This window comes from Ovis aries, chromosome 2, assembly GCF_016772045.2.
Source record: "Ovis aries strain OAR_USU_Benz2616 breed Rambouillet chromosome 2, ARS-UI_Ramb_v3.0, whole genome shotgun sequence".
In the NCBI taxonomy this organism is placed as follows: Eukaryota; Metazoa; Chordata; class Mammalia; order Artiodactyla; family Bovidae; genus Ovis; species Ovis aries.
This window is the reverse complement of record NC_056055.1, coordinates 40,327,589-40,339,696: the sequence shown is the minus strand read 5'-3', so window position 1 is coordinate 40,339,696 and position 12,108 is coordinate 40,327,589. Positions and strand designations below refer to the sequence as shown.

General features: G+C 42.7%; 1 protein-coding gene across 3 annotated transcripts in view; it reads left to right on the top strand.

The window, feature by feature from the left end:
• DOCK5 (dedicator of cytokinesis 5) overlaps positions 1-12,108 on the top strand; it is a 276,297-nt gene that overhangs the window by 168,984 nt on the left and 95,205 nt on the right. For all 3 annotated transcript variants that reach the window (XM_060410889.1, XM_012118981.5, XM_027964319.3), the window contains 3 exons: positions 4,677-4,749; positions 8,231-8,334; positions 9,436-9,619. In XM_060410889.1, coding sequence (XP_060266872.1) covers positions 4,677-4,749; positions 8,231-8,334; positions 9,436-9,619 — 361 coding nt within the window. The remainder of the gene's footprint in view (positions 1-4,676; positions 4,750-8,230; positions 8,335-9,435; positions 9,620-12,108) is intronic.

Genomic DNA, 12,108 nt, shown 5'->3' with positions numbered 1-12,108 from the left:
TGTATACATACACCCCTGCCCTTGACCCTTCTTCCCGCCCCACTTCCCCATCCCGCCCCTCTAGGTCATCCCAGAGCATTGAGCTGAGTTCCTTGTGCCATACAGCAGCTTTCCGCTAGCTATCTGGTTTACACAGTGTATGTATGTCAATCTCAATCTCCTGATTCATCCCACCCGCTTTGTCCACACATCTGTTCCTACGTCTGTGTCTCTATTCCTGCCCTGAACTAGGTTCATCTGTATCATTTTTCTAGGTGCCACATACATGCATTAATATACTATATTTGTTTTTCTGACTTACTTCACTCTGTTTGACAGACTTTAGGTCCAAACACATCTCCACAAATAACCCTTTTACCCACCAGTGATTCCTCCTTTTTCCCGAAGTTCTACATAGGTTGCCTGTGGTGTGCATTAAGAAATGAACTGATCATCGTAATTCTTTACAAGAGCATTTCTCTTTCAGAAACTTCAGAAATCTTAAATAATGTTCTAGTTTGTCAACGTGTTGAAATTTGGAGAAAAACTTGTGGTTGTAATGATGTAAGAGGCTGCCAAGATGGTCTAGCACCAAATGGGAAATTTCACACTTTTGTGAGCAGTTTCCTAACATTTCTTTCCTTCTTGGTCTCTAACCAAGTTTGCTGGACCCCTTTTCAATTTAATTACATGTTTTTCAGATTCTAAAGTGCTCTTGAGATCAGTTAGCTCATGTGAGCCTTGCAATAGCTCTGCAACTGAAAGGGTCTGAGTTGCAGTACCCTTTTTTCTTTCTTTTTTGTTAATTGTTCACCACACTGAGCAGCATGGGGGATCTTAGTTCCCCCAAGGATCCAACCTGGGCATCACCTGCATTGGAAGGCAAAGTCTTAACCACTGGACCACAAAGGAAGTCCCAACAGTAGCTCTTTTTCTAAAGAGGTAACTGACACTCAGAGAAGTGAAGCAACCATGTTCCTCTAGCTGCTCTGTGTCAGAGTCTACACTAGAGCCCACTTTTTCTGAACGCCAGGCTCCATTAGCTCTTTCTTTTTTATATTTTATAATTGAGGTATAGTTTATTTACAGTGTTGTATTAATTTTGGCTGTACAGCAAAGCAATTCCATTATTCATATAAATTTCTAGTTTTTGCTTTTGTTTTGTCGCTAAGTCATATCCAACTCTTTGTTACCCCGTGGACTGTAGTCCGCCAGGCTTCTCTGTCCATGGAATTTCCCAGGCAGGAATACTGGAGTGAGTTGCCATTTCTGTCTCCAGGGGATCCTTCTGACCCAGAGATCGAACCACATCTCCTGCATTTGCAGGAGGATCCTTTACTACTGAGCCACCAGAGAAGCTCACCTACACACACACACACACACACACGTGCACGCACGCGTACACATGCACATACACACGCACATTCTTTTGAATATTCTTATCCATTATGGCTGAGATCAGGATACTGAATATAGTTCCTTGTGCTGTACAATGGGACTTCGTTGCTTATCCATATTGACTCTTTCTGATTGTCAGAGTCTTAAAAACTCTTCACATAAAACTAAAAAATAATTGCCCTTGTATCTTAATTCAGAAGTAACCATCCTCCACAGTGGTTGGAGACATAATAAATGCACAAAGATGGGCACAGTAAAGGACAGAATTGGCATGGATCTAACAGAAACAGAAGATATTAAGAAGAGGTGGCAAGAATACACAGACGAACTATACAAAAAAGATCTTCATGACCCAGATAACCACGATGGTGTGATCATTCACCTAGAGCCAGACATCCTGGAATGCAAAGTCAAGTGGGCCTTAGGGGAAGCATCACTATGAACAAAGCTAGTGGAGGTGATGGAGTTCCAGTTGAGCTATTTCAAATCCTAAAAGATGATAATGTCAAAGTGCTGCACTCAACCTGCCAGCAAATTTGGAAAACTCAGCAGTGGCCACAGGACTGGAAAAGGTCAGTTTTCATTCCAATCCCAAAGAAAGGCAATGCTAAACTATATTCAGACTACTGCACAATTGCACTCATCTCACATTCCAGCAAAGTAATGGTCAAAATTCTCCAAGCCAGGCAGTGAACTGTGAACTTCCAGATGTTCAACCTGGATTTAGAAAAGGCAGAGGAGCCAGAGATCAAAGTGCCAACATCTGCTGGATCATCGAAAAAGCGAGAGAGTTCCAGAAAAACATTTACTTCCGCTTTATTGACTACACCAAAGCCTTTGACTATGTGAATCACAACAAACTATGTAAAATTTTTAACAAGATGGGAAGACCAGACCACCTGATCTGCCTCTGAGAAATCTGTATGCAGGTCAGGAAGCAACAGTTAGAACTGGACATGGAACAACAGATTGGTTCCAAATCGGGAAAGAAGTATGTCAAGGCTGTATATTGTCACCCTGCTTATTTAACTTATGTACAGAGTACATTATGAAAAGTGCTGGACTGGATGAACCACAAGCTGGAATCAAGATTGCTGGGAGAAATATCAATAACCTCAGATATGCAGATGTCACCACCCTTATGGGCAGAAAGTAAAGAAGAACTAAAGAGCCTCTTGATGAATGTGAAAGACGAGAGTGAAAAATTTGGCTTAAAACTCAACTTTCAGAAAACTAAGATCATGGCGTCTGGTCCCTTCATGGCAAATAGATGGGGAAACAGTGGCAGACTTTTTTGGGGGGGCTCCAAAATCACTGCAGATGGTGGCTGCAGCCATGAAATTAAAAGACACTTGCCCCTTGGAAGAAAAGTTATGACCAACCAAGACAGTATATTAAAAAGCAGAGACATTACTTTGATAACAAAGGTCCGTCTAGTGAAATCTTTGGTTTTTCCAGTAGTCATGTATGGATGTGAGAGTTGGACTATAAAGAAAGCTGAGCGCCGAAGAATTGATGCTTTTGAACTGTGGTGTTGGAGAAGACTCGAGAGTCCCCTGGACTGCAGGGAGATCCAACCAGTCCATTCTAAAGGAAATCAGTCCTGAATATTCATTGGAAGAACTGATGCTAAAGCTGAAACTCCAATACTTTGGCCACCTGATGCGAAGAACTGACTCATTTGAAAAGACCCTGATGCTGGGAATGATTGAAGGTGGAAGAAGAAGGGGACAACAGAGGATGGAATGGTTGGGTGGCATCACTGACTCCATGGACATGAACTTGAGTAAACTCTGGGAGATGGTGATGGACAGGGAAGGCTGGCATGCTGCAGTCCATGGTGTCACAAAGAGTTGGACACAACTGAGCAACTGAACTGTACCATCCTCCACAGTTTTACATACTTAATATATCTGGAGTCATGCTTTTCATATAAATTTAAACTAGGAATAAAACCACCATATGACCCAGCAGCCCCACTTCTAGGCATATACGCTGAGGAAACCAAAATTGAAAAAGACACATGTGTATCCCTTGTTCATTGCAGCACTATTTACAATAGCTAGAATATGGAAGCAACCTAGATGTTTGTCAACAGATGAATGGATAAAGAAATTGTGGTACATATGTACAATGAAATAATACTCAGCCATAAAAAGGAATGCATTTGAGTCAGTTCTGATGAGGTGGATGAACCTAGAACCTATTATACAGAGTGAAGTGAGTCAGAGAGAGGAAGATAAGTATCGTATTCTAACACATATATACAGAATCTAGAAGCATGGTACTGAAGAACTTGCTTAACAGGGCAGCAGTGGGGAAACACATAGAGAATAGACATACAGACATGGGGAGAGGGGAGGGCGGAATGAGATGTATGGAAAGAGTAACATGGAAACTTACATTATCATAGGTAAAATAGATAGCCAATGGGAATTTGTGGTATGCCTCAGGAAACTCAAACAGGGGCTCTGTATCAACCTAGAGGGGTGGGATGGGGAGGGAGCTGGGAGGGAGGGGATATATGTATACCTATGGCTGATTCATGTTGAGGTAGATATTCATGATAGATAATTACATAATAGTCCATTATATAACCACACCATAATTAAACTCTTGCCACAAATTCTCTGCTCTGTACATTGTCCCATGTCTCTGCTTTCCTGTCCCTTCTGTACATATAAGCAGCAAAAATAAAAATCTTCCTTTTCTCCAGTATTTTATCTTTCTCTTCCAGTGCGTGTATGTGCTCAGTCATGTCCAACTCTGTGACCTCATGGACTGTAGCCTGCCAGGCTCCTCCATCCATGGGTTTCTCCAGGCAAGGATACTGGAGTGGCTTGCCATTTCCTTCTCATGGGAACCTTCCCAACCCAGGAATCGATCCTGGGTCTTCTGCCTTGGCAGGCAGATTCTTTACCACTGAGCCACCAGGGAAGCCCTTTCCTTCTGTTATAGTCCCTACATGTTACTGTATTCATGTACAGCTTGTAGTCCGAAAGGTACAAGTACTGATGTTTTCACTCTGAAGCGTCTCCTGTTTCATACTTGAGAAGACACTAGAAATTTGTAGAATCTCCGCTTTCAGAATCTATGATAAATAGCAAAGATGATCTCTTGAGCTTCACTTGGTTTTGAGAAATAGCTGAAGCTCTCTTGCAGGAAGTCCTCCATGAAATCTCACTCTATCACAATGACGCCTTATGACCAGATACTAAAATGGGCCTCATTTTATAAAATGAGCTCTGCGTGCCAAGGACTGAATTGATATAAACTCGTAATTCTGAATTATTATGCAGGTGTCCATTGCTATAGAAGAAGTTACTCGCTGCCATATAAGATTTACCTTCCGACACCGGTCGTCTCAGGAATGTAAGTATTTATTAGGAGGTCTATGACATACTTTCATCAAAACAATATCTTTCATCAAAAAACATCCTGTTTGACAGCACTTTTGTGTGTCTGTGGAGCAAGATACTTGGCATCTTTATCTCTGGATTCATTGGTGCTAAGGAAATATTTTTTAATGAATTTTTCTAGGTTTCCAGGATTTGTATTCTGTATCAGAATTTTCTCCAAATGTGTTCTGTGAGTACTAAGGTTCTCTAAGATGCTAATAGATGCTCTCTGACACAATGAGTTTCACAGTTGGATAGAGATAGGAAATGCTTGTGTATTACATTTTCCTCTTAGGCATTCACAGTATATGTTGTCATATTTTTGAGAAATCCTGAAGCCAGAAAAGTGTTTAATCTCTAGTTTCCCAAATTTTTTAAATGAAAGAACTATTTCAAATTTTAGATCATAGTTCATGAGTTAATTTTTCTAAAGTATGAACAAAGGAGAATCTTGTTTATTTTCCGATTGATCACAATGTGTCTGGAAGGGTTGTTCTTATTCAGCACTGCATGAAAGTCCAGTCCTTCCTTCCAAACTGAAATTTTTGACTGTCGTCTGCCTACCAGACCACAGGCCAGGCCCTCAATAGATAATTAGAAGACAGGACTCAGGCACTGCTCTGAAAAGTCTCTGTGACCTAGTTAGAAAGATGAGTATGAAAACAGACTGGAATCAGACTGCTGAGGTGTGAATCTGGGTTCTTACTAGCCCTGTGACCCTGGGGAAAGTGAAAGTAAAAGTCACTCAGTCATGTCCAACTCTTTGCAACCCCATGGAATTCAAGCCTAGCACCCAGCCCTGCCTGGGGATTTCCTACAACTCCTAAGATTTCCTACATCCTGTTTGAGCCTCGAAGATAAGCAGAGGTTAGCCCAGCAAAGGGTGATGGTGGAGAAATGTGTTTGAAAAAGGAAAGGGAGGCTGAAGTGGGAGCAATTATAATATTAAATTGAGCCATCTTAAAGTGCCAGTTTTATAGGTCAGTAGCAAATAGTCAAATATTAGCAATTTCGTCCAGTTCTACATTATACTAAAGGAGCATTTCTCAAGCTCTTAGTTTGTACCAAATACCACGTGGTATTTATATTTATACACTGTCTTGTTTAGTATCTACAGTAGTCTGATAAGATCCATACTACTTTTATCCACATCTGCACATAAGGAAAGTGAGGCACAGAGATGTTAGGCCCAAGGTTGGGCTTCCCTAGTAGCTCAGCTGGTAAAGAGTCCCCTTGCAATGCAGGAGAACCTGATTCGATTCCTGGGAAGATCCACTGGAGAAGAGATAGGCTATGCACTCCAGTATTCTTGGTCTTCCGTGGTGGCTCAGCTGGGTTCGATCCCTGGGTTGGGAAGATTGCCTGGAGAAGGGAACAGCTACCTACTCCAGTATTCTGGCCTGGAGAATTCCATGGAGAAGTCCATGGGGTTGCAAAGAGTTGGACGTGACTGAGTGACTTTTACTTTCACTTTGCCCAGGGTCACAGGGCTAGTAAGAACCCAGATTGACACCTCGGCAGTCTGATTCCAGGCAGGCTGGAGCAGGGTCATGGAAAAGTGAAGGTTCTTTTAGACCATCTTGTGGAGGAGCCATTAAATAGTGTGGTATAGGTCAGGAGTCCCTAACTTCTGGAGTCTGATGCCTGATGATCTGAGGTGGAGCTGCTGCAATACTAATAGAAATAAAGTACACAATAAATGTAATGCGTTTGAATCATCCTGAAACCATCCCCCCTGCCCCTGGTTTGTAGAAAAATTATCTTCCATGAAACCAGTCCCCGGTGCCATAATGATTGGGCATTGCAAGTATAGGTGGGGTGGTGGTGGTGATTTGGTATCTGTTTATAACAGCTTTAGTCATGGTATCCCCAATCAAACTGGACATGGCCCAAGTGGCCATCAAAAGGAGAGCATATGAACAAACTATAGTATAATCTTTTCATAACAGATACATGCTCAGCCAGTCTGGGGACACACGAGACCTAGCAGAGCTTAGAGGTGTGCCTGTGGTGAGAAGGGGCCACGAGTCACCCCAGCCATAGACATCTGAGTAGGGGACATGGTGAGCTCAGAGGCCAACTCTGAAGACCAGGAGGGAGGCCCTTTCCTTCCTCAAGAGGCTGGATCTCCTTCCCAGATGCCACAAGAAACACATAACCCCTTTTCCTGGCACATGGGCATCTTGGAAAATGAGAGGAACAGAAACCTTAGATGGCATCACAACCTTGTTATTGTTATTCAGTGGCTAAGTTGTGTCTGACTCTTTGCAACCCCGTGGACTGCAGCATACCACGCCTCTGTGTCCTTCACTGTCTCCTGGAGTTTGCTCAAGCTCCTGTCCATGGAGTTGGTGATGCCATCCAACCATCTCATCCTCTGTCACCCCCTTCTCCTGCCCTCAGTCTTTCCTAGCATCACAGTCTTTTCCAATGAGTCAGCTCTTTGCATCAGATGGCCAGAGTCTTGGAGCTTCAGCATCAGTCCTTCCTGTGAATATTCAGGATTGATTTCCTTTAGGATTGACTGGTTTGATCTCCTTGCTGTCCACAAACCTTGAAATATAATAAATACTTGCTGAGGTACTTCCCTGGTGGTCCAGGGACTAGGAATCTGCCTACCAATGCCGGGGTCATGGATTTCATTGCTGGGCTGGGAAGATCCTATTTGCTGAGGAGCAACTAAGCCCACGCACCGCAGTTACTCAGCCCGGGCTCTAGAGCCGATGCTCTAAAGAAAGAGGAGCCGCTGCAAGGAGACGCCCATACACAACTAGAGAGTAGTCCCTGCTCACCACAGCTAGAGAAAGCCTGTGCACAGCAGCAAAGACCCAGCACAGCAAAATATAACTAAATGAATACATATATACAGAGTATACATACATACGTACTGAGTCTGTTTTAAAACAGCAGTAGTGAGATAGCCCATGGAATGGTTTGGAAGCATGGCATTTGACCTGATTAGGTTTGATTTTGGAAATTCATACCAAAGAGTAGAGAGATATTAGGTGGTGAAGGGCTAAAGACAGAGAGACCTGTTATGAAGAGCTTATGGGAATACAGGGAAGTGATGAGGGTGGCCTGGACTCAGGAGGGAACAGCAGGAATGGAGAGAAGAGGTGTCCAGAGGCTCTCGGGATGTGGGGTTAGCCTGGGGGCGGGGTTAGTGTCGATACTCGTTATTCTGATTGGATGTTTGAGTGAACTCTGGTGTCATTCATTCATAAATATAGGAAGAGCAGGGTATGTGTGGGGGCCGCTAGAAGATTTCAGTTAAGGAACTGTTTCCTTCAGGGAGGCAGTGACATGGATAATCCATATGGCTTATTGGAGCTCACTGAACTAATTGATGAGCATGCGGTTGAACGCCTGACTGCAGAGCAGTGTGCCATCAGCTGTCATAGCCATCACTCCCTGGTCCTTCTGCCCCGCTCAGACATTTATTCTTGTCTTTTCAGCCAGAGATAAATCGGAGCGAGCCTTTGGCGTGTCCTTTGTGAAGCTGATGAACATAAATGGCACCACTCTGCAGGATGGGAGGCACGATCTGGTGGTGTATAAGGTGGTGCTAAAGAAAGGCCGAGGACTTCCGTACTCCCTCTGAAAGTGATTCTGAAAACTCCTTTTAGACTTCGTGTATAACTATCAGAAACTTCTCTAGAGCTACATGTGTTCACGCTTAACCAGTCTCGAATCCCAGAGGACTGTGGTCACACTAGCTTCATGGACTCCCATCCCCTTCAGTCTAATAAATGATAGTCCTGGGACTTCCCTGATGGTCCAGTGGGGACTGCCAGTCACACTTCCACTGCAGGGGGCGTGGGTTTGATCCCTGGTTGGGGAACTTGGATCCCACATGCTGTGCAGCATGGCCAAGGGGAAAAAAAATTTCTTTTTAAAGGATGGTCCCTCCTCCTTCTGCAGATGGCATCATGGAGATGAACAGCCAGAGGTCGTGCTCTGGCTTTCTGTTCTTTGCATCACCCCTGCGGAGCGCTGATAATTGCACTGTTGGGCTGGGTTAGCAGGTGGTGGGTGTGGCAGGATGTGGTTTTCATATCAGCATGAGCCAGGCACCATTTCTGTGCTCTGCGGCCCCTCGTCCTCCAGTATCAGTTTTGTCCTTATTCTTCCATCTAAGTGCTGCAGAGCTGTCATTCCCACTGAGATTTTAGAGTCGAAAGTAGATGTTGAGAAGATCTCATTTGTCCACCAACGTCAAGGAGGATTTTTTCAGTTGATAGCCTTTCTGAGATGAAGCTGCCTGATGTGTATTTCCGTTAATAGCTCCTGAGCTCAGAAATAGTGTTGGAAGCCATGGCTAGCTCTTTCTTCTCAGGGGACCCAATGAAGTATAACTGTGACAATTCAAGTGACACGTTCAAGAAAATAAAATCCAACCTTACTGTTTACTTAGGTATTTATTACCCAGACTAGGATATTGATTTCTGCTTCATTACTTATTCCATTTTCATACAATGTTGAAGTTATTTCTAGGCTCAGATCTTTGAAAAATATCAGAACACCTCAGAGTTAGAAGGGATCTACTATAAAAACTGTTTCTTATGCTAGAAATACACTGCACTCACGATAAATATTATTTTATTTGCCCCTAAGAGATTTTGTCTACTCTTCTGGTGTCCCTGACATGCTTCCTTTGCAGGGTGACAACAAGAAGATGGAAGATGCTAAATTCTACCTGACCTTGCCTGGTACCAAGGTGGAGATGGAAGAAAAGGAGCTCCAAGCATCTAAAAACACAGCCAACTTTGCAGCAGCCAAAGACAGCACAAAAGACAGCTTTCAGATTGCCACCCTCATATGTTCCACGAAGCTCACCCAGAATGGTAGGTGCAGTGACTGGAATGACACCAGAATGGGCTTTCTATTGGGTCTTCCTGGGCTCCTTTGTTAAATTCAGGAGACTGGACCATCTGTCTTCTGAGATGGGGTCCTGGGCTCTCTGGATTCTACTCTTTGTGTGATGTTCTAGGTAGAACTATTAGATAGCTAGAGCTTTTTCTGAGGCTTCTTTGTCTATCTTTGAACCAGGATGAAAAACACTTGGGTGTTTTTTAAATATGGTAGAACCTGCAAATGTATTCTAACAGAAGCCATAAAATATGAAGGTCTTATGTTTCATTCCTTCAAGGCAGCAAAGAGCTCTAATACTGTTCTTTGTATGATGTGTATGAGAGATTTTGGTAGCAAGGGAAGGACACTGGCAGGCAAATACCAGTTTCTTGCTCAAGGATGGCAAAGAGCAGGGAGGATTTCCTGTTAGCCTTTGCATCTGTCGCCATGTAGACTCCTCTTTCCCCATTTTTTTCTCAAGCAGTCGGAGTTTCCATAAAATCAGCTGAACAGTTCAGAGTCGGCTTCACTTTGTCCCTTCTTGAAATCTGATAGCAATTTTAACTTCTCTTGTGTATATCATGGCATTTGATAGCTAATAACAGCTCCTTATTCATTTAACCTATGTAATTTCTAAGGAATCCTGCTGAATATAGTGATCCAAGGGTTAGATACTTTGGGGACTTGCTTTAAAAATTCTGTATCCCCTGTGCTGTGTGGATGATTAGTCCCTTTGACCTTTGAGAAGAGTTGGGGGCTCTGCCTTAGGGAGATGATAAGGTGGACAAAGCAGCTGAGATATAAGGGACACTCAAGGATCAGATAGCATGTGGTCGATCTTTAGAAAGGGTCTAAAGATTTATTTTGGTGAATCATGGTTGGGTAGAGAATATGGATAGTATTTCAACTTGAGCAAGTGTCTAGACTCAATAGAGTGAGGCTTAGAGCTATTACTTATGGGAAAGTAAAAGCATGCACCAAAAGTGAAGCCAGGAAAAAGGCGAAACTATAAAGACATGAAAATATCCATGATTACAAAGGGCTCGGGGAGAGAGGGAGGGATGAACAGACAAAGAACAAGGGGTTTTTAGGACAGTAAAGCTATACACTAAATGATACCCTAGTGGGTACAGGGATATATGTCACTGGACATTTGTCCACACCCACAGAATATACAAAGTGAAGCCTAACTTAAACGACAGCCTTGAGTTAATGATCTTTATCAGCATTGGCTCATCAGTTGTAATAAAGGTACTACAGTAATGCAGGATGTTAATAATACTGGAAACTCTGCAACCTTGAAGGGGTATTTGGGAACTCTCTGCACTTTGGGCTTAATTTTTTCTGCAAGCCTAAAACTGCTCAAAAAAATAAAGTCTGTTGTGGCTGCTGCTGCTAAGTTGCTTCAGTTGTGTCTGACTCTGTGCGATCCTATGGACAGCAGCCCACCAGGCTCCCCTGTTCTCTAGGATTCTCTAGGCAAGAATACTGGAGTGGGTTGCCATTTCCTTCTCCAAAATAAAGTCTATTAATTAGGAAAAGACAAACACCTTAAAAATTCAGCCAGAAAGCATTCTGAGCTTACATGACAGAACTATATCCGTGATATAACCATTGTTGGGGAAGAAGTAAGTATAAATAAATTGTTGATACAAGGTTAAATAGTATAATGTTTATCAGAAATGATTAAGAAGGTGTATCAGAGATTTTAAATATTTATTTTCAGACCCTTTGAACTAGTACTGTGACCCTTAGAAAGTGAACGTAAATGGACAATGAGAGATTAACACAAAGATTTCTGTAGGAGGATGTTTCCCTATTATTCATAATAGGGGAACACGGCAAACAATCCAGATGTCCAGTAGTTGGGGATCAGGTCAAAGTCTATAATGTTATTAAATTATGAAATATATGAGGCTGTGAAAAAAAAAAACTGGGTTGGCCAAAAAAGTTCATTCAGATTCCACTGTAACATCCTCAGAGAAACATGAATGAACTTTTGGGCCAACTCAGTATTTCAAAACAAAGACATAGGAAAATGTTAACAGCACATAGAACATAACCTTAGTTTTGTTTAAATATATAAGGAGAATTTGGAGAATTTGGAGCCAGTTGCCTGGGTTCGGTTCCCAGCTCTGCCACTTGCTAGCTGATTCATCTTGGACAAGTCAGTTGATCTCACTGTGACCCAGTTTCCTTATCACACCTGCTGTCAGTCTGGAAGTAGGAAGAGGGGACAGACAGGGCAACCTTGTGCATATATGAAAAGACAGGGTATTCCTAGCAGCAGATCGTAAGCGTTGTTGTTTCTCTGCTTTCTTCTAATATGATGGGAATGATAAAGGACCAGTTCAATTTAGTCTGAGAAAGAAGCAGCTGAGGAACATGAGTAAACCATCAACTCCATGAGGCCATTTGCTGATCAGGAAGGTATCTGTTCTCCTTTTACACAGAGACTGACCAAAGGTGTTCCTTAGCCTTT